This window comes from Colius striatus, chromosome 1 (genome assembly GCF_028858725.1).
Source record: "Colius striatus isolate bColStr4 chromosome 1, bColStr4.1.hap1, whole genome shotgun sequence".
NCBI classification, from domain to species: domain Eukaryota; kingdom Metazoa; phylum Chordata; class Aves; order Coliiformes; family Coliidae; genus Colius; species Colius striatus.
In genome coordinates, this window is record NC_084759.1 from 3,037,919 (window position 1) to 3,064,035 (window position 26,117).

The following is a 26,117-nucleotide window of genomic DNA, read 5'->3' on the forward strand; positions in this document are numbered from 1 at the left end:
TTTCAGCACATGGATCCAGAGTACAACTTTCCCAGGACAATGGCATTCCCCAGGGCTGGGAGGACTCTTGCTGGCCCCGAGATGAGCTGTTCCAGCACTGGGCATGTGCTCCTAGTGACAGTCTCAGGTGCACTGCAGAGTCACAGAAGCTTGTAGCGGTCTGTAACTTGGGCTGGAAGTTAAATTGCAAGACCTACCCATCACTGATCTTGAATTCATCCTCACTCTCTTCTTCATCCAGGTTACTGTCACTATCCAAGTCGTTCAGTCGCCGTCGTTTCTTGCGCCGTGCTGCAGCAGCCCTCTGTGGTCGTTTGTTCTCTTTCCTTTCTTCTTCTAGGATTGTGGAAATGTCTTTTCCACGGTGACCTGTGATATTAGACATGTCTTTGCCTCGGCCAATGCCTGAATTCAGTGATAGAAAGGGGAAAAAAAAGAGTTTATTTTTTAATTTACCTTGGTCCACATCTCCCTTCCATGCCTCTAGCTTCACCTTGTGCACAGCAGAGTAGCTTTTGTCACGCAACACTGTCTCTGGAGTCTTGCTCCCAAACAGGCACAGCCTCAGCTGTGGTCACTTGGAAATACTGAGGTCCAGGCAGAAGATGTGATTCTCAGCCCCAACCCACATTAAGTGCCTTTTCAGCTGGGCAGATATCAGGAAGTACAATTTTTTCGTAAACCTGAATTATCTCTCTCAGGAGAGGCACTGTTTAAGCTGCTGTTTGGACAGGGAGAGGAGGTTCTGAAAAGCTGCTTTTACTGCTGAGACTTAGTTATGTTTATGTGTTACACACTCATGGATCTCTGATTTCCAGACTATCTGCACACATCCACTGAGCTCTGAAAACGAGGGTCTATGCAGAGATGCCACGAGCCAAACAACTGAGGGAGAAGGTCTCATGGTGGTTTTCTCCAGGCAAGTTAAGGTGATGTAAAAGGTCAAATCCATCTACATCTCTCACATACTGTTGAAGATCTCTCTTTTGGTCTCCCATGTTGTCTTAGCATGCAACAAACACCATCATCGTTTAGCCTTATTCCCATTCAGCTGCAAAGTGCTTACAGATCTGAATTAATACAACAATTCTGTAGGCCCAGACTTTAGGGGCTCCAACTGCAGATCAACTTACGAGCCCAGTTTTTACAGGGAACATGTGTCAATAGCACTAGTTGCCATTCCTAACTTAAATCCAAAACGTAGCAAATTAATTTTAAGAGCTTTCTTGTCATGGTTATTCATTACATTGACATATGAAAATATACACAAGTTGAATTCAACTATCATGACCATCTTTTGGCAGCCTGGGATGGCCATTCCCAAGAGAGATTAACTAATCTGATTTGAAAAATACAGCAGTAAAAACTGTAAACTACAAAGTTGAAGGAAGAAGATTATATTTGATGCTTCTCACATCAAAATACATGTATTCTCCCTCTTCTTATCACCACTGCAATGAAAAACAAGTGTTGGAAACATACCTCCTCCATCAGCCTCCTTGATGTCGTCTTCAATCGCCTCATCAATTGCCTCATCAAATTCATCAAACCTAAAAAGTAACAGCTTTCATTTGCTACCTTAATTGTATTATGAGAATGTACCTCAAAATCTAAAACTGCTCTGAGAAATCACACTACACAGACAACAGACTGGATGTATAATAACATAAAGGTAATGGGCTGGGATGATGATTAAAATAGCCATTTTTTAAAAGGACTGTTTCTTATTTCTATTCATGAGTAGATTACTTATCATTGCCTGGCTCTCTTCCTAGTGATTTATGTGAACAGAAACCCACTTTCATTTTACATGATATACCACTGAATTTAATAATCTGTAATTTGCAAGTTCTTTAAGATGCTATGGGTGGCATCTTTCACACACAATATTAGTCATGTCTTCCACCCCTTTCATTAGATGACATACACACCACTGATCTGCAAAACAGACTTCCTGAAAAGCACTTATTCAAGTCAAAATAACATTATTCATTCTGTCTAAATTTCCCTTGAAAACTTATTTCAGATGGCTTCTTTCTCCTCTTCAACTCACAGCAATTGACGCTTTATGGATCTGTAGCTTCCTAAGCTGAGCAGACAGAACACACTGTATACAGCTCTTTGTAGTTATTACATAAATAATCTGTGAAGTTGTGTTTCATAATTAAAGAGGACAAACAAAAGCAAAATATATGTGTGTAAACACAGAAATCTCTACACGTGGAGGAACTCATTGAGAGGCAACAGCAAAAAGGATCAAGTCCCGTTGCATGGGTGACTTCACTTACGAATTCATAATCAAAGGATTGCTACCCATACTAGATGGATGCCTTGAGATTTAGCATGCTGAACCTTGTACACCTTTTATTCACTCTAGAGGAAAGATATTTTATTCAGAAATCAAACTTGGGGTATTTTTTTGGATGGAAACAACTAATACTTGGACAACACTTTCATTAAAGATCCAGTTTCTCACTCACACAAGAAACCCTACAGTTACATTTATGTTGGTTCTCCTCAGTAACCTCCAGCAGAAGAAGAAAAGAAAAGATCTAATATTACTCTATATTCCAATAATAAGCAGAAAAACACTTTCTCCTTTAAAAAGGAGGTGATGGATATCAGGTCTCTTCATATTCCCCAAGAACAACTGCCTGTTGTTTCAGACACCTTTACACAGCATGGAAGTGACTCTGAAATTATTCCATCAATAGATTAGTTCCACGTTAACTCAAACACTATTTTCTCTCTACACCACTGAAAAAAACCTCAAACTCTTTAAAATGTGAGAAATCACTGAACACTTTCAAGTCACTGCAGGAAAGCACACACAGTCCAATGGGACTTGCCTGAGGACGTGTAAATCTGAGGTGATGTGCTGACACGTGCAGTATTTTCACCAACTCAAAGTCCTGTCTATGATGGGGTCTGTAAGAAAGACTTTCTCATTCTGTATCAGAACACTACATGAAACACTATTTCCAATAAGAATTCCTGTCTTTGCACAGCATGTGTCCTGTTGAAGTTGTGCCAGAGACTCTATAGGGAAGGGTTGTTTTTTTTCCTCCTGGTCACATGCAGCCTGACCTGTCAGGAACATAATATCATCTTGCCTGTTTCCTTACAGAAACACTTAAAATTCCCAAAGCAGCAATGGCATTTTCATTAGCATGGCTTCTGCTGTTCATTAAAGAAATGATCAAAAATCAAGAGCTAAGCAGAGTCAGGTTGAGCAGGCTGGAAAACGCAGCATATACAAATGCCACGACTGGCCTCACTGGCAAAACCTGGCTGACTGAGTTAAATCATGGCTACTGTTGGAAGGTTTTGAAAGTTGGAATGTTCTCATTTTTTCTGATAAAGGTCTACATAGAGCAAGTACAGAAAAGATTTTTTTTTTACATATTCCTAATGCAACTGGGACAAAATCCCACAAGCTGTCAGGCAACCACATTCTGCTGTAATCCCAAAAGGCAGCCTACATGCTGGGTGGCCTGCAAAAGCATCAGAACACCTCGAGGTAATCATAGAATCATAGAATGGTAGGGGATGGAAGGGACCTTTATAGATCATCCAGTCCAACCCTGCTGCAGAAGCAGGGTCACCTAGATCAGGTCACATAAGAACATGTCAAGGCGAGTCTTGAAGGCCTCCAGAGAAGGAGCCTCCACAACCCCTCTGGGCAGCCTGTGCCAGGGCTCCCTCACCTCACAGAGAAATAGTTTTTCCTTTTGTTTAAGTGGAACTTTTTGTGTTCCAGCTTCATCCCATCACCCCTTGTCCTGTTGCTAGATACAATAGAAAAAAGGAATGTCCCAAGCTCCTGACACCCACCCTTTAGTTATTTATAAATGTTAATAAGATCTCCCCTCAGTTTCCTCTTCTCCAGACTAAACAGCCCCAGGTCCCACAGCCTTTCCTTGTATGAAAGTTGCTCCAATCCTCTGATCATCTTGGTGGCCCTGCACTGGCCTCTCTCCAGCACTTCCCTGTCCCTCTTGAGCTGAGGAGCCCAGAACTGGACACGGGACTCCAGATGAGGCCTCATCAGGTCAGAGTAGAGGGGGAGCAGAACCTCCCTTGACCTGCTGCCCACACTCTTCTTGATGCATCCCAGATGCCATTGGCTTCTTGCCCACGAGGGCACATTGCTGGCTCATGTTTAGTTTATTATCAATCAGGACTCCCAGGTCTCTCTCTGCAGAGCTGCTCATACACAAAAGATAACAGCAAGTTTGGAACTTCATTGACCTGGTCTACTTTCAGTGTGCACAGAGTCTAAGTATCTTGGAATTTTAAACTACTAATTGCATTTTTATCCAAAGGGTTACAGACCAGTTTTCAACATACCGTGTCAAAACTGCATTTTAAGTTTCATGCCCCTTTCACATAAAGAAGTCATCAGGAGGGGAAAAAACAGAGAGGAATTTAAGGCCTTTATAGACACAAGCATAAGACTTTCTTTCAATAAAAAGGTATGATTCACCTGCTTTAACTTACTTCAGAAACTATAGGAACAACAAAACCACCTGCAGTACTCCTGAAAAAAGTACCATGTACATTAATTTTTTTATGTATCATCCCTTCACTGGCATGCTGGCCTGGCTCAGGAACAGTGCTGTCAGCAGGAGCAGGGAGGTGATCATTCCACTGGACTCGGCTTTGGTCAGGCTGCACCTCAAATCCTGTGTCCAGTTTTGGGCCCCTCTCTACAAGAAGGACATTGAGGTGCTGGAGAGGATCCAGAGCTGGGCTGCCAAGCTAGGAAAGGGTTTGGAGCATGTCTCAGATGAGGAAGGGCTGAGGGATCTGGGGCTGTTGAGTCTGGAGAAAAGAAGGCTCAGGGGAGACCTTCTCACTCTCTGCAACTACCTGAAAGGCAGCTGTAGCCAGGTAGGGGTCAGTCTGTTCTCCCTAATGACAAGCAGGAAATGGCCTCAAGCTGTGCCAGGGGAAGTTCAGGCTGGATGTGAGGAGGAATTTCTTTGGTGCCAGGGCTGTCAGGCATTGGAAGGGGCTGCCCAGGGAGGTGCTGGAGTCACTGTCCCTGCAGAGGTTTCAGAGCCAGGTGGATGTTGCACAGAGGGAAATGGTCCAGTGGTTTATAGGGCTGGGACAAAGGCTGCACTCCAAGAGCTTAAAGGTCTCTTACAGATAACATTTTTCTATGATTCTACATGACCTCATGTGCTTTGACAACCATCAAGCACAACTGAAATGCAGGGGAAAGAACAAAGTCACTTCAGTTCGGCCTCTTGTTTCAGTGTAAAGGTGTGCATGAGAAATGGCGGGTTGCCTGAGAAACAAACACCAGTATGACTTTTCTCTGTTGTACAAGCTGTTTAAACAAGCTGCTGACCTGTAGCTTATGCACTTTCGGGTTCTGGTAGATCTCCTTTCAAGCAGCTTTGACTTTGGCTTTTTGGAATCTTTCTTCTTTTCTTCCTGTCCTTCAGGTATTTCTGGCTCCTGTTCACATGAAAGAGGAGAGTCAAAAAGCTTTATCTCGCCCCTCCCTCCACGCACACGCTGACTGCACTCACATGATACAGATATTCATACAATCTAGAAAGCTCATATGCCCAACACAACACATTTTGGCTGCAATATAATGACTTGTTACACACAGTTCACATGGTCACTTGCACATATTGCCCTTACTGGCTACATAATTTCACAACATTGCCAAGTTTAAGGGTTCAGGGTATTACATTTTTGTGTTTACACTACAACACCAAGACGGTGCTTCAGGTGATACTCCCAGGACTAGTAAAAGCAGCAGCTGAACAAATTGTTGCTAGCACCTCTAAATACTGGACACAGGGACACCTTTATGTGGTGCAGTTTCAATTAATTTTCACACAGGTTAATTTTATGACGTTTCCAAATTCTTAATTGAACAAGCAATATCAGCCCCTAGGCTGAGTTTATCAATGGTTTACTCCCAGCCAGAGAGTCTTTTGCAAGTTTGTAAAGCCTGCTATCATTTTTCTGTTATCCAGAGACAAATTGACCTTATCATAAAGTGGAAAGTCTATGTTAAAACAAACAAAACACTTTAAAATGAAACTGTCATGCAAGGAACAGATTACATAATCTTGGATGAAGGCATTTGGGTCCAACTTCAAAAGAATCACTTTAAAATGTACTTAGTGAGAAGAGGCTGTTCTCCACATGAATAAAAACATTCTTCCTCTTCTGTAAAGGGAAGCCCTATGAAAGAATCTGTTACTAAAAACACTAAATGTTTATAGCTTTTAACCGCATGTGACTTCAATTTGTCAAAGGAAAATGTTGAGTTTCTTATAGATATTACATATTCCCTTGGAATTGTAAGCCAAGATTTCCATCAGTGCCAAAGGAAAGGCAGGACAACGAGCTCAGACCAGGACAACTACACAGCAAAACACCAGAGTTATAGACGTGGAATCCCACCTTTATAAACTACAGGATGGCAGTGCACTCAAAACCCACGTGTAAGGGGTAGGGAGGTGATTCTGCAACCCCTCACTGTGTGATACCACTTGGCTTTAATAAACACAACACAGCTCCCTTGGTTTCCCTGCTAAATTCAATCTCAGTCTAAACCAAAGGATCTGGAATCAATTCTGACCTGCACAGAGATTGATTTTTCTTTCCAAGATGTTACTGGCATTTTTAACATACCCTGAGAAACTTCTGTCCTGAGGAGTTTGGAAAAGAAAACAATACAACATAGCCCCAGTGACTTACCTGAGGTGGAATGATGTTCTCAATGCTGATACCCACGTACACCAGGCGCTCTTTTCTTTAGGAGAGAAAAAATGAGAAGAAGCTGACAGAAAGACTGCAGATATATAAATAATGCTGTAATTAGCACCATTTGAAGCTTTTACTATCTCTAGGCAGAAGCATCCCAAAAGGATGTTCCGACTGATAACTTATTTTGGAGATTTGGCACATAATTCCAACTGTGGTTACATTTCCCTGCATGTATAATGTGAGAGATTTCCAAAGCATTCTGACAAACAACAGTACTTGGGGATTGCCAGCACTACAGAAATGATTGAATTGGGGTGTTAAAAAGCAGTTATAATGTTGTGATCAAGATTATGCTGTCAGACCCATAGCCACCACCAACCTCAGAGGCACTGAAAGGTAAAAGGGGAATTAAAAACCACATTGAGCTGGAAAAGACATAAAGATGAGATGCAATCCAGAAGTGATGGATTTTAGACCAGGGCAGGAACAATCAACTCTAGAAACAACAGAGCACAAAAAATCACCTACATAGCAATTCTTTTTAAGAGGAGAACAGATTGAACAAAGATCAACATAGCTTTCCTTCTGAATATGCAGGGCACAGAAGCTCATCACTTTAACCAGTATTTTAAACCATTTGAACCAACAGCTCTCCAGTAGGTGCAGATAAGCACTGACTGGTTATAAATCCTTCCAAGAGGAAGTGCTGTAGTGGAAGTAGCTGCAGAAGTTGCTACAGATACATCAAGACAGTGCATGAAAGGAGGAATCTGGAAGAAGTACACAAGTACTCTCTAGTGCAATTTTCTGTCAAGAAGTCTGAGGCTCTAACATGAATTAAATGGGGAATGCATAAAGGTTTTCATGTCCACTCCCTCTAGTTGTTGGTAGGACATGATTATAGAAGTCAATGTGTACATGAGAAACCCAAAATTCCCCTGTTGCAGGAGAACCCTGAATTCATAAACATAAAAAACCAGAGTATGACTATCATTTATGTCTTTGTGAGTCAACCTGAAATCTAAAGTTTTCATTAAAAAACAGTCTGTGACATAATGCTTGGAGCAGCTGAATCAATTGTATCAGATTCCTGAAAGGTAAAGAGTAACTGAAAGAGCACAACAACTGACAAGCACAGTAACAACATTGGTTCAAAGAATCTATTAAGTGTGTGTGCCCAGGATGAGACAGGTGATTTTTTTCTCTTTGCCAAAAAGAAAGACAACACATGCTGTGATTTCACAGAAACATTCCATTACAATATTCCTGTGCCCCAGCCAACCAATCTGCTTTTAACTTTTACACCAAGCTGCAGTAAGGACTGTCATTTCTTCTGACATACAATTCTTCAACTTTTTTACCTGTCACGGTTTGACATGACAGCCTTTTCTGGTAAGGGGGAAGGGGCCTTACAATTTCCTAAAATATACCACCATGAAGATTACTGAAGCCTTTCAACATTCAAATTTTGTGTCACGAAACTGTATGACCCCAAGGCCAGGCAGCTCCAGGCTGGGGCAGAGGGGCTGGGAAGCTGCTGGAGGGAAAGGGCCTGGGGGGGTTGGTGGCAGGGGCTGAACAGGAGGCAGCAGCGTGCCCAGGGGGGCAAGAAGGCCAAGGGCAGCCTGGCTGGGCTCAGCACTGGGGTGGCAGCAGCCCCAGGGCAGTGCCCGGCCCCTGTGCTGGGCCCTGGGGAGGCCGCAGCTCCAGGGCTGTGTCAGTGCTGGGCCCCTCACTCACTGCCACAGGGACACTGAGGGGCTGCAGCGTGGCCAGAGCCGGGCACAGAGCTGGGGAAGGGGCTGGAGCACAAGGGTGCTGGGGAGGGGCTGAGGGAATGGGGGTGTTGAGCCTGGAGAAGAGGAGCCTGAGGGGACACAGCAGCACTCTCTGACACTCCCTCACAGGAGGCTGCAGGGAGCTGGGGGTTGGTCTCTGTTCCCAAGTTACAAGTGACAGGACAAGAGGAAATAGCCTCAAGTTGTCCCAGTGGAGGTTTAGACTGGAGATGAAAAGCAATCTCTTCCCTAAAAGGGCTGTCAAGCCCTGGAAGAGGCTGCCCAGGGAGTTGGTGGAGTCCCCATCCCTGGACAGATTCCAAAGCTGTGTAGCTGTGAGGCTGAGGGACACAGTTTAGTGGTGGCCATGGCAGTGCTGGGGAACAGATGGACTCAATAATCTTAAAGGTCTTTTCCAGCCTAAATGATTCCACAAAATCTATGATAACCCAAGCTCATTTCTCTTCTTAAAAAGCAATGTTATGATGTACCACAGAAAAAATCAGGTTTGTTTTGGTATGAGGGTCAGATTGCCAAACAGTTGTTGAACATCTGTTTCAGACTCTGAAAACTGCTATGATACCAACTGTATGCTCCCTTGTAACAGTTCAAAGATAGCATTTTTATGCAACACTAGTGATTTTAAGAAAGCAAGCCAGACTGGAAGAAGCTTGACTGTTTGCCAGCAGAATATTTACCAAAGCAGATCCAAAAATTTGTTTGGAATAATGAGTCTTCCCACCATAAAGCAGAGCAGCAGACACAGCTCTTGTGTCCATACTCCTGCACAGATGGAGGCTGCGAGTAAGCTGAGCTCACTCATCAAAACAGCTAACAGTTTTGTTCCCAGTGCTACAAATACTAGAATTGGCATAATATCTAGGATATCTGGGATAATTTTACCACACTGTGATCTAGATCCACTGTGAGCAGAAGCAGCGATGTTAGCAACAGTTGGTAACTGATCTGCCACTATCATTGTTGCTGCTGCACCAGCAACAGAGGTTTAAACAACCAGGAAGCCGAAAGGAGGCACAGATTGTGCTTTGCTCTTCCCAGCAATCACTACATCCCATGCCATGTTACTGTACTGCTACAAATAAGCCTGCTCAGTTACTTTCTTGGAAAGGGTCTCACCTGCTGCTGACATTTCCCTTCTAAGGTACAATTAATACAAAGTTTTGTTAAATGATGCATACAGATGGTATTGAAACGTGCTCAAGATATGTCTTAAAAGGCATAAATTATGCAGATTGTCCTTCATCTCCCTCCTTTTCAAGTCTGAAAACTGCAGATATGTTGTTCCAAACATTAAGGATGGGGTTCATAAATGCAGGAAATTGGTTTGCATTTAGTCTTCAGTTACAGCAGGGATGGACACAGAACTTCACAGCTGTAATTCAGCTGGCCCACTGCACTACAGCAATTGCATAATGTTGTCAGTTTGGTAAAGTTTAACAGAATCTAAAGCAACACGACTCAAACCCCACATTGGTCTGGGTGACCTTTGTAGCTAAGCCTAGACTTAACCTTGTTTACAGGAACTCTACACATGGCTGACAGTGTTACTGACACGTGCTGATTTAAGTAGTGGTACAGGAAAGCCAAATTTGTGTTCAGGCACCTTAACCAAGGTTTAATACAAACATATTTGCTTATCCTTTATAATTACTGGACTTATCCCTTCTGGCAAACTCTTCCAGCACCGCCCCACCAAGAATCAGTGGGAAGTTAAAACTGGTCTTACCAGTTCCCAGTCTCATCACTACTTTCCTCTCCCTCATCCCAGTTACTTTAATGCTCCTTCAGTTATTGCCACCCCTCTTCAGAGCAGCTTGCTGAGAACACAACCAAGCAGCAGTACCTGCGTTCTGCACGCTCCTTCTTCTTTAAGACAACATCCAGGTCTTGTAATTGTTCTTCTAATTTCTCACAGAGCAATTTCTAAGGGAATGAAACACAGTATTAGTTTCTTTCACAACCAGCTGTTTTCATCCAACTTTCACACACTTCATCTGTTATTTCTGTATTTGTCACATTAATGTCTGGAAAAAGGGTGAGCTCCTTCCTACACAGGAGGATCCTCCTTGAACAAGACTTTATAACAAAAGACTGTCTTCCTAAAACACATGTACTTCACCATGAACTGCTACCCAGCTGCATCCTCCCAGTAACTGGCATTTACTGTAGGAAACAGTAAATTACTTGCCTAAAGCAAGTAACAAAGATGTTTACAATAAACATACTTCTAAATTAGGATCATATTTTTGTTGGTATTTACAGCTTTGCCTCGGAGAAACCTGAGGATTTCACAGACATCCATAAATCTCCATAAACAAAGCTCAGTGTGTATACACAGTGACACCTGTTTGTCACTAAACCTCTGGAGAACACACGCGCCTGAAGACACCACAGTGAAAGGAGATCTGCTTCAGCATCATTTTCTTACCCAATGTTCCACATTTTAGAACACAACTTAAGGAGACATATGTAAAAATTACTTTTTTATGGACAAATTGTGCCTTGTTCCATGTGAATGCCCTCATGGAACTGTTGCCAAGGATGATCTTCACACTTTTACAAATCTGTCATGCTTCATATGAAAAATGACTGAAAAGCAACTAGACAAGCTGCAATCCCCAACTGTGTAAAGAAAACATCCTTATCTATTCAAGGTGATCACTACTTCAAAATATTCCTCAGGAGACAACCAAAAATCAATGCTCAGTCCAGCCATACCACACAGTGTCCAGCTTTTTGCAGGGCAACAGCCCTTTTGGCAAAGAACTTTTCTAAAATTAGAGGTTTGGGATCAGGCAGATTGAAATGTGCACAAATGGTTCCCTGTTGATTTAACAACTTCCTGGCTTATCCTCCCAAGCACCAGCACTGCAAATCTCACTATTTTAAATGTACAATAAATAAAACTGGACACACTTGCTGAGCAAATGTCTCTGAAGAAGGAACTGCACTTCAGAAACAGCTGCTTGCTTTGGCCACTCAGCCATCTTTCACTGACTCCTGCTTTCTCATCCAGGATGGTAACAGGAGGTTTCTTTAGGGAACAATTAAGACATCATCTTTTTAACATTGTGTTAGTTTTCAGGTAATTTCAGCATAGAGAGCAGAAGACCAGTATCAACAGTCATCATCACTAGCAGAAAAAAGGAAAGGGAAAAGAAAACCACCTCACAAAACAATTTTGCTAATGGATAAGGAGGAAGATCAGCATCCCTGTTTGTCACACTTATTTTTGAACAGAAAAAGATAAAAGAACTTGTGAAACTCCTGTCAAATCTCCTTAAGCATGAGCAAAGCTGAAAAGGAGAAGGGTGAAGTCGAATGGGAATCATACATGTTGGCAAGGTGGGCAGAACCACTCTCCATCTGGGATTATCATCAAAGGAGGGCGAAGGCAGGCTGTGTGGTACCCACTGTCACAAGAGTCACACAACAAAATCTGTGGGAACAAAATGAATCGTGAGTACCTTTTGGCATTCACAACATGTAACAAGCTCCAGAGCTATTTCCCCAGCCAACACAGAAGTGCTTTATAAATATTTTGGACTGAGCCAAAAACAAACAAAAATCATCTATCACTCCTTACTAGATGTTTCCTATGCCGGGGTGGATTTTATGGGTAGGTTTATGTATCAGTTTTCCATTTTAACACCAGATTTCCTCTTCTGAAGTGCTCTCAGGCACTCAATACTACTGGACTACACAGATCAAGCCCACAGTGTGGAATCTGGTAACACTTTCCAGATCCCAGACTGAGTGGAAAACTCTATTTGGACAAGATGTGAACTGTTTTCTCTGTGTACTCACATTCACACATAGGAAACCTGGCCACTTCCTCAGTTGGGATGATTTGACGTCCCAGATGATAGAGAGAAAGCCTTGCAGACTCTTAGGGATACAAAGAACTAAGAAACTATTAAGCTGGGCAAAGTTGAGATATTTCTTTCCATTAAACCTGAGGAACAAAGTTGGCATAAACTGTGGAGGTATCTACTAGAATATTTATCTCTAACATCCTAAAGGTTGAACTCTGTCTCAAGTATGCTGGGATACCTGTCACACACCTGAGAGTAGCTTATCTTGGGGATTCACAGCAGGACTGCACATTATGATTTCTCAGATAAACAGAGGAATTCACAATGAAATCTACACTGATGAACGAGAACCATAAACATTAGAAAGATCAAAAGCTCCTTGTGTTCTTTCCGTGTGGGAACCCTGTACCCAGTTCCTCAGGGTGACGTGCAGCTACTCCCAGCAAGGATGACTGCAGCTGGGACCATGTCACAAGACACTGGAAAGCACACATTACTCTGCTGGGTTTCTTTTGAATGTCATCTCATCTGTATTTGTTCTGATTGCAGACACAACCTCAAAGGCTTGCCCAGATTAATCCTCAATGGGCTAAGTTGTGTTACACCACTTAAACGAAGACATTTCAGAAGTGATAAGCAGAAAAAATAAGGCCCTTCCCTTCTGAAAGATAAACTCATCTATTGTCATGAGTTTACCTCCTAAAACCTGGAGAGCATTGTCCTATGTAGAGCCACTCCAAAGGATGATGTGCCTTCAGATACCACCAAAGCCAACCCACCAAAGTTCACACAACAGCAAACAGAGGCAATCCCCAGAAGCCTACCAGCTCAGGGTGATTGGGAAGGCCACACTTTTTGCAAGGCTCATCATCATCAGCAGGTGCAGCTTCTTCTTCCTCCTCCTCTTCTTCCTCCTCCTCCTCCTCAGAGTTTTTTTCACTCTCTGAGTCCTCACTTTCTTCATTACTTGAGTATTTCCACCTGCCACGTGTTCGCGTACCCGTCCACCGAACTTTGCTTCTCTGAGACAGACCATTTCAAAGAGAAAGCACAAAAGAAGCTCACAGTTTCTTCACAGATCTTAGAAACCATTTCTCTCTATGGTGAAGTGTCTCACTTTGACAGAACAGCTGCAGGAATTTACAACACAGCATTTTCAGGGGATAGACTGTCTTTCAAAGAGCCTTAAAAACACAACAGGATAATAAAAAAAGAAAGCTTCAAATAAGAGTTAAAAGTAAGAAGGCAAACTTGTCACTTGGCTCCTTTTTTTCCTGTTTTGACAAGGTAAGCTTCCCTGTGAACATGAGAAATGCTGCATTTAAGCTTTCTCACTGTTTGAGGACAGCTTTCCTCAGCTCAAAGCTGATTCCCCCCGCAACCCTCCATGTGCAGTTTATGTCTCTCATTTCACTTCAGGAAACATGTTTGCACTCTATTAACTGAACTATCTCTGGTGCTTTGCTCTAGGACGGACATACTTCTCTTAAATAAAGTCCCTGCACTTTTGAAGTGCAAAACCTATAACTAGGTCTTCCACATTTATACTTTCAGCATCCTTTTTCTAAGTGACAACTGATTCTGTTGATGCTTCTTTTACGTCTCTTTGTGTCGTATTTACTGTCAGACTTTGAATGAAAACCAGGTTTTGATTGAAATTCACAATATTGTTTTGAATTAGCTAAAACTACTTTCTGCAACTAGGATACTTTGTTTAGAGCAACATATCAAACAGAAGAAACTTTTCTTCCTACTAACTGCCCTGTTTCTCATAGATGTCTTTCTCTCACAACTCCTCCTGCCTGCCATGGACATTGAGAAAGGAAAACAATTTTTCTATCTGTTTTTAACTGAAGCCATTTCTTTCAATTTTGACTAAACTGTTCAATGACTCAACATATATTCAGTGGGCTCAAATGTACAGAATCATAGAATGGTAGGGTTGGAAGGGACCTTTAGAGACCAAACCCCCTGCAGAAGCAGGTCCCACCTAGATCAGGTCACACAGGAACGTGTCCAGGTGGGTCTTGAAGCCCTCCAAGGAAGGAGCCTCCACACCCTCCCTGGGCAGCCTGGGCCAGGGCTCCCTCACTCAAACACTGAAACAGTTTTTCCATATGTTTAAATGGAACTTTTTGTGTTCCAGTTTCTTTCCATTACCCCTTGTCCTGTCACTAGATAAAACTGAAAAAATGGATGCCCCAACCTCCTGATATCCACCATTTTTATACTTATAAATATTAATGAGATCCCCCCTCAGTTTCCTCTTCTCCAGACTAAACAGCCCCAGGACCCACAGCCTTTCTTACTCACACAGATGTTCCAGTCCCTTGATCATCTTGATGGCCCTGCACTGGACTGTCTCCAGAAATTCCCCATTTATCTTGAGCTGAGGAGCCCAGAACTGGACACAGGACTCCAGATGAGGCCTCATCAGGGCAGAGCAGAGGGGGAGCAGAACCTCCCTTGACCTGCTGCCCACACTCTTCTTGATGCATCCCAGGATGCCATTGGCCTTCTTGGCCATGAGGGCACATTGCTGCTCATGGTTAGTTTATTATCAACCAGCACTCCCAGGTCTCTCTCTGCAGAGTTGCTCCCCAGCAGGTCACCCTCAGCCTGTCCTGGTGCATGGGGCTGTTTCTCCTGAGATGCAGGACTCTGCACTTGTCCTTAAATAAAATCTTCTATTTCTCCTGTAGGATGGGCTCACACCAAGGCAGTATTTGTCATATGAGTAAAAATTTGTTTGAGGTTCTTAACGTTAATTTCTACCTCTTTACAGATTTTACTGTTCAGTAATCAGTAAAAAGTAGCAAATGTACTTTAAATCCATGAGAGTGTTAGTTCTCCTTTGTAATCCAAATCCAGAAAAAACTGGGAGATTAAGGGGTGTCTGTCATTACCTAGACTGAGAAGCACAGCACATATCCATGTGTTTAACTTTGTGTCACATTTACTTGACATACTTTGAAGTCCTGTGTTGCATGAGGAAAAGTTTATCACAACAAAAAACCTGAAGATACCTTCAGCCAAAGTAAGATGTCTATTGCACATACAAGGAAAGCAAAATTACACCATGAACTCACCACAACAGTAACTTCAGCTTCACCCAATAACAGAAGTCATAGATTTATAGTCTTCACTTTTTGGTTCCTTTTTGGCTTATGATCCTCCTAACCAACCAGACACCAAGAAGGATCCCTCTAACAAAGCCACAGGAGCTACAAGTCACCATTCAGCCACTCAGCCAGACCAACTCATGTCTGATCATTTCAGTTTTTAGCATGCACTCTGCTTGCCTTGGTCTACTTAGTTTAGACTGACTGAATTCAACAACTGTTAAGTCAATACTCTATGGGGGTGCTTTTAAACTGGTTGAGTCCACTACTTGGACTGCAAAGCTCGCTGCTTGCCAAAGCTGACCAAAGGAACACAATCCTTGATATCCCCATGTAAGTCTCCTCACAGATAAGATTGTAGGTGTTCTTTAATCCCAGCTAATTAAGACTGTATTACCTTATTCACTTTAGACTTTGACTCCTTTTCTTGTTTCTTTGCATCCTCTTTTCGTTCTGGTTTTTGTGCTGCTGCAGGTTTCTCCTCTTCCTCCTCAGGTCGTTTTTTGTCAGGTTTCTGATCCCGAGTCTCCACAACCTTGGGAGTGGGCTTGGATATTCTTGGCGATCGCCTTAACGTGCGGCCAGCGCTGACCTCTTCTGGCGGTGGTTCTGCCTTTCTCTTCCGACTGGAGATCCTGATTGTCAATTTAATCCCTTCTTTCTGTCTTTCAGAAGTTATTTCTTTATTATCTGTTGCACAGCCTTCTTCAGAAACTAGCTTATATTTAAATTTGCTTTTGGGTACTGGAGATTCTTTCTTACTCTCGGATGAGTCCTCCAGATTAGAAGCATGGGCATCATCTAACCTATCTGGCTCTGTTTTGGCAGCTTCTGGCACTTCCTCTTGTTTTTCAGGGCTGGATTGTTCCTCTGCTTTGCTCTCCTCAGGTTGAGCTGTTTTACTATCAGTGTCCTCCTTTTCCACAACTGGTGTCTCTAGAGTAACAGGAGAAGTAGATGCAGGAGGTATCTCAGCAGCTTTTGGAGAATCAGGTTTCTCCTCAGACTCACCTGTACTTTTTAAAGTCTCTTCATCAGACAGTGCAAGCTTGGGTTGTTCTGCAAGAGCAGAAGCATTTGGGGACTTCTCTAAACATTCTTTGGGTGGCGTTAGCCTGTCCTTTTTCATTTTCAGGGCCAGTGTCTCTTCAGTTGTTTTGGCACAGTCTTCAGCATTTGAAGACTCCTCCACTACCGTTTCAGTAGTAGTGCTGTCAATGGACTCTTTTTCCACAGGACTAGATTCCTCCTTTAAAGGCACTTTCTGATTAGAAACCTCAGAGACCACAGAACCAATCTCCTTCAGCACAGTTCCTGCATTCTTCTCAACCTCACAGGGTTTTATAACTTTACTAACAGCATTTAGAGAGTCCGACACCTTCTCCCCACCTTTTCCATTCTCTCTCAATGAGCTGCTGTCTTCCTTTGTGCCACCACAGTGTTCTGACTTATTATTTTGTATGACACTTGTCATCTTTTCACAGCTAACCTCTCCATTTACTAGCACTTTCCCTTCAGGACACAAAGCAGTAATTGTAGGGACTCTCTTAAAGGCTTCTTCTTCTGCTTTCCCTTCTTCCTTCAAGACCTCTTTTGTTGGAGTAACACACTTACAGAGAGGCCCCTTGATGGGACTGTCATAGTCATCCGTCAGCTTAATCTCCCGCTTTTTGAGAGGTATTTTTGCCTGCTGGTCATTTTTCAGTTTCTCACTTTCTTCCACAGATTTCTCCACCATTTCTTGGGGAGTTTTGACATTAACACAAAACTCTAACCTTTCCTGCTCATGAACTGCTATTTTGTCTGCACAGCTTTTTACTTCTTTTAAGTCTTTCGGTTCTGTTTTGTTTTCCTTCACCTCTACTTTAACGGGCTTGACGTTTTCTTTAAAGGAATCACTTTCTTCTTTGACAGTTTGCTTTTCTTCACTGTATTCTGATGGTTTCTCTAATTTTACTATGACTGGCAACTTTATAATTTCTTTCTCTTCCCCTTTCTCACTTTTCAGTGCATTTTCGTCGTCTTTGACCACAGGAAGAGGAAGGTTTTCCAATTCCATTGACTGCTCCTCCACCTCCTCTTTTTCTTCCTTGATTTTTAATTGATTTTCTGTTGACAAAGAAAAATAGCTATGAAACAGCCTGGAGAGCTACAATGAGCAACCATCAAAACCAAAGCCTACCTAAACCACCCAACAATCCAAAGCCCCTCACAAATGAATCTCTTGTCTCTGCCATTTAATGAGCGGGCTGCCAATTCTTAGCTATACAAACCACAGCTTTGTTTAATTAGACATCAAGATAAAGCTACATTTCACAAGCTAGCAAAGAAAATTCTAGGTTTATCATTCTTTAAACAATCATCTCAGCCCCTTCAACAGTACCACAATACCTTCAGGGGATATTCTTGAAAGCTCCATCCCTGGAAGTGTTCAAGGGCAGGTTGGACAGGGCTTGGAGCACGCTGCTCTAGTGCAAGGTGTCTCTGACTATAGCCAAGGGGTTGGGAGGAGATAATCTTTAAAGGTTCTTCCAAACCAAACCATTCCATGATTCTGTGATACTTTGATTCTATGATACTTTTAAGCCCAAACACAGAGCACACAAAGCATCAACTTGAAGCCTCACTTGAGTTTCTGAGTTATTTCACAAACCATGGTCTTCAGGTGAAATTCCACATGGAAATTAGTCATTTTTATTTCAAGAAATACTTAACTCTTGTATTTCAGTAGTTCAGAGAAAACATTCAACAGTACAGCTTATGGCACAATTCATCTGGATTCTCTGGGAAATGATCACATCTCCTAGGTACCATTAAACCACAAATAACAGACAATATCCTACATTCACTTCATCTGCCATTTCTAAAACAAGCCCAGTGAGTAATTGCATATCCCAGAAAACCCTGCAGAGCTCAAAGAATTAGGTTATGCCTGCTTTGCTAAGTCAGTTTTAGATCATTAGGACTTAAAGTAGAGTTGCAGCATTCAGCAGAAACCATATATCCATTGTGTTACATACATCTGTTTTGTTAACTAGTTACTTTTAAAGAGGGTGGTGAGGAAGAAATCATAGACTTTATACTCTTTTCAAATAAAAAACATGTATCCAAATAAGTCTTAGCAATTACTACAGCAGTGAAAGATGCATCTCCAAGGCACCAGAAGCAGTAATATTTTGAAAGCATAAATCTGTTTTCTTCCCCTTTATAGAAGTGGTCTCCACTCTGAGCCCTTGTAACATAAAAGCTGCCTCTTTAAAGACATTGTTAACAGTAAGAATCAAGTATTCTTTCTGTGTCCCAATTCTTCTGGCCTTCCTTCACTTTTCTGTATAAACGTTGTTCAATGATTTCTTCCCATCACCTACTTTCTTTCAAACTTCACCAAGGACCACCAGCATCCCAAAACTCCTCAATACTGAAAATCAAGTTGTTCTACAGCTTAACTCCCCAAACTGCTCCTAAAATATTTTGTAGATACATAATGGCACACAAATTGTCTTAATGCTGGTCAAGTCAGGCCAGTACAAAACATGCAGCATTGGTACAGTTTACCTTATTTTTGTACAAACTAACTTCACACCATTTGGGAAGTGACCAAAGTAAACTAATATCAGGTCTGCCAGTACCTTAGGAGGGCTTTGAGTGCAGTTCTTGGACTCATCAGAAGAAATCACAGAATCACAGAATGGTGGGGGTTGGAAGGGACCTTTAGAGATCATCCAGTCCAATCACCCTACAGAAGCAGGTCCCTCCTAGAACAGGTCACACGGAAACATGTCCAGGTGTGTTTGGACACCTCTCAAGAAGGAGCCTCCACACGCTCCCTGGGCAGCCTGGGCCAGGGCTCCCTCACCTCAACACTGAAAGAGTTTTTCCTTATGTTTAAATGGAACTTTTTGTGTTCCAGCTTCTTTCCATTACCCCTTGTCCTATCACTGAATGCAACAGAAAAAAAAATCACAGAATGGCTTGGAAGGGACCTTAAAGCTCATCTCATTCCAACCCCTTGCCATGGGCAGCGACACCTTCCACCAGACCATGGTGCTCCAAACTCCATCCAATCTGCCCTTGGGCACTGCCAGGGCTGGGGCAGCCACAGCCTCTCTGAGCAGCCTGTGCCAGGACCTCAGCACCCTCCCAGGGAAGAGCTTCTTCCTCATATCTCACCTCAATCTCCCCTCTGGCACTTTGGAGCCATCAGCCCTTGTCCTGTCCCTCCAGGTCCTTCCACAAAGTCCCTCCCCATGTTTCTTGTGGGCCCTTTAGGGAGGCTGCTCTAAGGTCTCCCCAGAGCCTTCTCTTCTCCAGGCTGAACACCCCCAGCTCTCTCAGCCTGTCTCCAGAGCAGAGGGGCTCCAGCCCTGGCATCATCTCCGTGGCTCCTCTGGACTCACTCCAGCAGCTCCATGTCCTTCTGCTATTGGTGCCCAGAGCTGAAGGCAGCACTGCAGGGGAGGTGTCACCAGATCCAAGTATTAATTAACTAATAACTACTAATACTAAAGCTTCTCAACTGAAAGGCTCTAGTAGTGCTCCAAATACACTGACTGCACTTAAAGCACTGCACATGTAACTAATTCCATTATTCATTACACCCCCAGGAGTGATTTTGCATCAATACACAACAAGTCCTGGCCCACAAGAGTGTCCCAGGATTGTGGAGATTATCTAGTGGCACATCCATTAAAATGTTTTTTCAAATGGCTCCTCCTGAATTCCATGTAAAGTAAAATAGCATCTGAAGTAAAGCTCTTGATTAGATGGTTTAACCTGGCTTGACGAGAAAGATCAGTACTCGGAATGGACTCTGCAGTGTGGGTAACCACACAGGTTATGTTGTCGCTGACAGTTGCAGTTAAGATATTGGAAATGCCTCAGACTGAAAGTCAATTCTGCTGGTGTTCAATTTACTGCCATTTCTACAATAGTCCTATATCCACAACTCCTACAATTTTACCTAAATCTTTTATTTATTTGTACTGTACCTTTTACAGCAAAAAAACCCAAAGACTAAAACAGCAAGTGTTTATCTTTGATACTCAGAACCAAGACAAAGCCTTGGCTCATTTCATATATTCACTTACAAAGATTTGAAGAGACAGAGAGAATCTTTAAATCTTGTTTCAGATTGTGAAAATCTTTTCCTATATTCTTAAAATCCTATCACCAGGTAGTAACTGGAGCAAAAATCACTTGACATGACAAACTTTTCAGCTTTACATAAGCTAAAAAAAGATTAGATTCTCACAACACAAAATACTTCAGGCTGCCCAATAGTGATGCTTAGTAAAACCAATGCACAGCTCCAGCCAGGTAAATTGTTCATTGTGTGCAATGACATGATAATAAGGAAAGAATACAGGTTATTTGTTAATAAGAACAGTGGAGGCAGCTAAGGACCACTTCACTTCTAAAATACTCTAATACTGGAGGAAGAAACCTCTGGTTTTTGATTCAATCTCAAAAAAGAGAAAAGAAACAACACCCCCAATAGTGTCTTGATTTCAATCATGGCATTGCACAAACAGATTTTGTTTCTTTTAAAAATTTTAATGTTGCTAGAACAAGCAAAAGTTTGGCAACAGTTCAATGCTCCACAAAAACCATACAACAAGTATTTACAATATCATACAAAACATACAGCAACAACGGAATTCCTTACAAAGTAGTTTATACACAGCTTTCCTTAGAAACTCTTGAGCCTAAATAGGCACTAAAAAACTCCAATAATATTTATAATTTTTAAGTGTTTAATGCTTCTTTGATTTACTTCAAACAGAAACAGTTTTTGTGGCGTTTTGTTGGGTTTTGGGTTGTTTTTTTCCAAGTCCTATTCTAACACAGGTACTTTTCATAAGGTGAAAACTGTAACGTTACCACAGCATAGCATGTAAAATTTGAGAAAAGAAGGCAGAAAACCTTGTGCAGGTGCTTCTTCCCCCTTTTTGGTGTCTTCATCTTCTGTGCTTGGGCTTTCACGTGATGAATTCTCCTGCTGGGGATTGTTGGTTTTCAGCAGGGCAGGATCAATTTGTGCTTTCAGGAGCTCAAGGGTCTCGGCGAGCTCATTGCGGTTTCTACACGACAGAAGAAAAAGACGTATTGTCTGATAAGCCACTTACTCACCCCAAAGGGAGTCACAGAAAACAAACAAACACCATCTGCCAAAATGAACGCTGTCCTGAAAGCCTCCTATCCAAGCACACTGAAATGCCTGTCTCAGCTGGGCTGCAGATTTGCAGTCAGAAACCTTCCAATCTATCCCTACCAAAATAATATCAGGTTTTTGGAAGGGCCTTATCTGTCTCAGGCTCCAGTCCTGTTGGGTCTGGATTCAAGCTGCTACTATTAGTCTTTTATTTATTATCCTCTTACCAATTCTCACTGATTTATCTTTGCAATTTCTGATTTTTCTCTTGGCAGAGAGGAAGCTGTTGTTCTCTGTTTGTGCATCAAAGGAGCAACCACATCATTCAAGTGAGATTTTTCAAAAGCAATTGAGGAATTTAGATATGTTTTGCAAGTACTCATACCAAGCACATGTAGTAAAAAATACAAAGTTGTCTAGAAAACTCCAGCTGCTTGAGTTACGACAACGAAGAAACGTTTGTGCATCTCTATGCATCAGTCTTAGTGTGCTCTAACTCCTTATTTAACTACAAAAACCAACACCATAGTGTCTAGTGAATCTGAGCAGAGCCATTGTTTTCAGAAGACTAGAATAACAAGGCTCTCATTTCTACCTTCAAATTCAACATGCAGTAATTTGCTTTACAGAAAAGAAGGAAGCCTGGAAGCCCTGAGCTGTGGAATCTGACAGGTTTAAAACCATTTCAGATTTCACAGTGCATCTCTGGGCTTTTCTGCTTTAGAACTTTCCCAGCGGAACCCTGATTTCTTCTGCTTTTCACATTGATCTCTGCAGTCTCTAATGCATGAAGAGAGAGAAACACCACTCAGCTCTTGATAGGTTTGTTTAGATACATTTACCCACAACAGCTGTCTAAACTTCACTGGCAATAATGCTCATCATTTTAAGGCCCATTGATAGTGATGGAAACTGTTCTGCACGACTCCCTTGGCTACTGAACTGATGGATGTGTAAATGAACTGCAGATAGAAAAATTTACATTTTCCAATCAAAAACCAAATCATTTTACTTTTTTAGATGTATTTTTACATCTCTAAGTCAGAGTTGATTCTGCTGGGTCTAGTTTAAAACTCATTGGGAACTACTGAAATTTAAAAATGATGTTTACATGGAAAGAAACTAAAAATGGATCGTTAGTGGCTATGAAATTAATTTCAGCTCTTTCTTTCTCCAGTCAGAAAGACCCTGTATACTTTGCATAGAGTAGGAACATGAAAAACAAAGTATGTAACAAGTATTACCATCAAAACATAAATCTGAAGCTAAAATCTCTTTAAAATATTAACAGACCCATCTGTAGCAGCTGAGACCAAGAGGCACCTAGTCATGTTTGCCTGCAGCAACATCACACAGCTCATCTTTAGTGGCCTACCAGCTGAATTCTACCCAAGAAGATTTTTTTGTGCCTGTCTGTATTGTCAACTGTTTTGTAGTTCCATGCAGTTATAATATTACAATACAACTTCCCCAAGAACAACACTGTCCATTTTTACTTCTCTTCATGGAGCAGAAGTTAAGGAAGGTAGAGAGTCCTCCATTTCCCAAGGCATTCAGCTGTCAGCTAATACAGAGCTGTTGTCCTCAAGAAAGTCTTCTCTTGGTAGCCTTTCCATATACCCATTGTTGTTTGATTAAGCAGAAAAATTACATGTTGGCTATTACCAACAAATCAGAGTTACTACTATATGGTTCTTCACGTGAAGGCAGAAAATCTGACATGAATCCTGCTCTGTGAGAAACTGGTATTTATTCAAGTCCATTTCTGATCCCTAGACACAAACAGGTAAGAAATCCTACAAAATAAGGGAGGGAAAAAAAGGGAATCTAATTGAAAGGAATACCTAACAATGCACTTCCACGTGGAGCCATCCTGGTCATCCTGTTCCTCGATGTACATCCTGACATTATGCTCTTGATCCAGCTGATACCAATACATCAGCCCGTCTTTGTCTCGACCAATGGGCTGAAGCCGCATGGCGTCGGCATCCTCCTCGTTAATGATATTCTTGAACTTTAGATTGTCATCAAACTGACATTCACAGAGATACTGAGAAAGGGAAAAAGCAGAAAGACTGTTAAAATATGAAAATGGCATCAGAAATAAGAAAAAATAGCTTATTTCCTTTCAGTATCATTTGGAACTTGGTTTTGGGTCTCTCTGTTGGATCTGTGACTTGGCTAGAGCTGTCAGTTTTTTTCCAGACCATGTTGGGGGTTTCCAGACAAGTTTTGGAGGTTGTTTTGACTTTTTTTTTCCCCCTGGCTACCTTAGGAAGGGGTTTTTCTGTTTGTTTTTTCTTTACTTTTGCTTTTTTACATAGTATAAACGATCTAAATCCACAATAAACCACATAACTTGGAACTAACCCTGATAGTTTTCTCCAGGCTTGAAAAGATCAAGTCTCACTGTTGCCTTTGGAATTCAGTATACTAATAAACATTCCAAAAGTGCAAAAGCAAACAGCTACTGACAAAGCAGTACAAAACGATTTTCATACAAAGTGTGAGAAATGTGCAAAATGCTCCATTCCATTGGGGCCCACCCCACTACAACAAACATCTTGTTACAAGACTAGCTCTGCATTTAATATAGCGACCTATGGTTTAACCAAGCTCAACTCAGAAGATGTTTGACTGAAAAAGCCAAATCTCCAAGATATTTGACTAAGGAAGAAGTCATTTAGAAACTTAGTTGATGAATGTGTACCTTCAGAATCCCCAGTTTGCACTCAACACTCATTTCTAGGTATCCTTTTTTTTCCATCTCCCAAGCCCAAGTGCTGTTGAATTCTTGGCATATCTGTCACAAACAAAATGAGAAGATTGCTAGGGTTAGGGGATAAAAGCAGCTTGAAACTTTTATGTCAATAGTACCTTACTGCAGTTACAGTTATCATGATCTCTTCAGGACTGCAGGTCAGAAAGCCTCACACAAACAAAAAGTAGAAGCGGGGTAGGTTGACAAGCACCAGCAAATCTCCATGGAAGCGCAGATTGAGGCCCTGATCACCACCAACTTCTCAACACCTCTTAAATTGAGTGTCACAAATCTGAACTAGGATATCCTTGTCATTGCTGTGCTAAATCTCCCTTTTTTCTGTTACTGAATTGTCTGTTTAGGATACAAATTTTCATGAGTAGACATAGCTTCTTACTACATGTCCTTACAGCACTCAGCAGGGAAGCGGCCAAGCACTCTTAGTGTCCCTGGGGGCCTACAACTGTACTGCAGGTAACAAATAAAACTGACTTCCACTCCAGTGGAATTATTGTTATTCTTTAGAAAATATACTGAGCTTCAAGCTGCTTGGTAAATATTTTAAGTATAGTCAATTTCAATTTACTTAAAGCAAATAAATTCAATGACATCAATGTGAGGAGAGGAACAAACAAATAGAGGATCAGAGGATCACAGAATCTTAAGAACTGGAAGGGAACTTGAAAGCTCATCCAGTGCAACCCCCCTGCCAGAGCAGCACCACCTAGAGTAGGGCACACAGGGACTCATCCAGCTGGGGTTGGGATGGCTCCAGAGAAGGAGACTCCACAGCCCATCTGGGCAGCCCCTGCCAGTGCTCCCTCACCTCAACAGGGAACAAATTCTTCTTTGTATTTCTTTGGAATCTCTTCTGTTCCAGCTTGTCCCCATTGCCCCTTGTCCTATCATTGGCCATCACTGAGCACAGCCTGGCTCCATCTTCCTGATACACACCCTTGATGGATTTGTAAACATGAATGGGGTCACCCCTCAGTCTCCTCCAAGCTGCAGAGGCCCAGCTCCCTCAAGCCTTTCATCACAAGGGAGATTTGCGGCCCTGCACTGAACTCTCTCCAGCAGCTCCATGTCCTTCTGGAACTGAGGGGCCCAGAACTGGACACAATATTCCAGATGTGGTCTCACACAGGCAGAGCAGAGGGGGAGGAGAATCTCTGTGACCTACTGCCCACAGCCCTTCTAACCCACCCCAGGATTTCATTGGCCTTCTTGGCCACGAAGGCACGTTGCTGGCTCATGCTCATCCTGCTGCCCAGCAGCATTCTCAGGTCCCTTTCCCCTACATCACTCTCTAAGAGTTCATTCCCCAGTCTGTACTGGTACATGAGGTTCTTCTTTCCCAGGATAACCAATAAATAGATTGAACCAGTGGGAGCTAAAATAACAGTGGACAAGGAATTCCCTCTCCTCCTAAACAACTACCTGAAAGGCAGCTGTAGCAAGGCAGTGGTTGGTCTGTTCCCCCTAGTAACAAGCAACAAATAGAACAAGAGGAAACGGCCTCTAGTTGCTCCAGGGAAGGTTCAGGCTGGACATGAGGAGGAATTTCTTTGGTGCCAGGGCTGTCAGGCATTGGAAGGGGCTGCTCAGGGAGGTGCTGGAGTCACCGTCCCTGGAGAGGTTTCAGAGCTGGGTGGATGTTGCACTGAGGGCGATGGGCTGGTGGTTGATAGGGCTGGGACAAAGGCTGGGCTCCATCAGCTTAAAGCT

At 42.3% G+C, this 26,117-nt stretch overlaps 1 protein-coding gene across 3 annotated transcripts in view; it reads right to left on the bottom strand.

Annotated features, from left to right (window-relative positions):
* The window catches only part of RSF1 (remodeling and spacing factor 1), a 68,274-nt gene that overhangs the window by 10,520 nt on the left and 31,637 nt on the right, over positions 1-26,117 (bottom strand). For 2 of the 3 annotated variants that reach the window (XM_061990419.1, XM_061990426.1), the window contains 11 exons: positions 24,339-24,431; positions 23,473-23,678; positions 21,400-21,557; positions 15,875-17,586; positions 13,180-13,377; positions 11,875-11,979; positions 10,384-10,463; positions 6,733-6,787; positions 5,360-5,469; positions 1,483-1,550; positions 198-405 (listed from right to left, as the gene is read on the bottom strand). In XM_061990419.1, the coding sequence (XP_061846403.1) occupies positions 198-405; positions 1,483-1,550; positions 5,360-5,469; positions 6,733-6,787; positions 10,384-10,463; positions 11,875-11,979; positions 13,180-13,377; positions 15,875-17,586; positions 21,400-21,557; positions 23,473-23,678; positions 24,339-24,431 (2,993 nt within the window). Of the gene's footprint in view, positions 1-197; positions 406-1,482; positions 1,551-5,359; positions 5,470-6,732; positions 6,788-10,383; positions 10,464-11,874; positions 11,980-13,179; positions 13,378-15,874; positions 17,587-19,647; positions 19,724-21,399; positions 21,558-23,472; positions 23,679-24,338; positions 24,432-26,117 lie in introns of those variants that run through there. The other variant, XM_061990435.1, reaches the window with a different exon arrangement.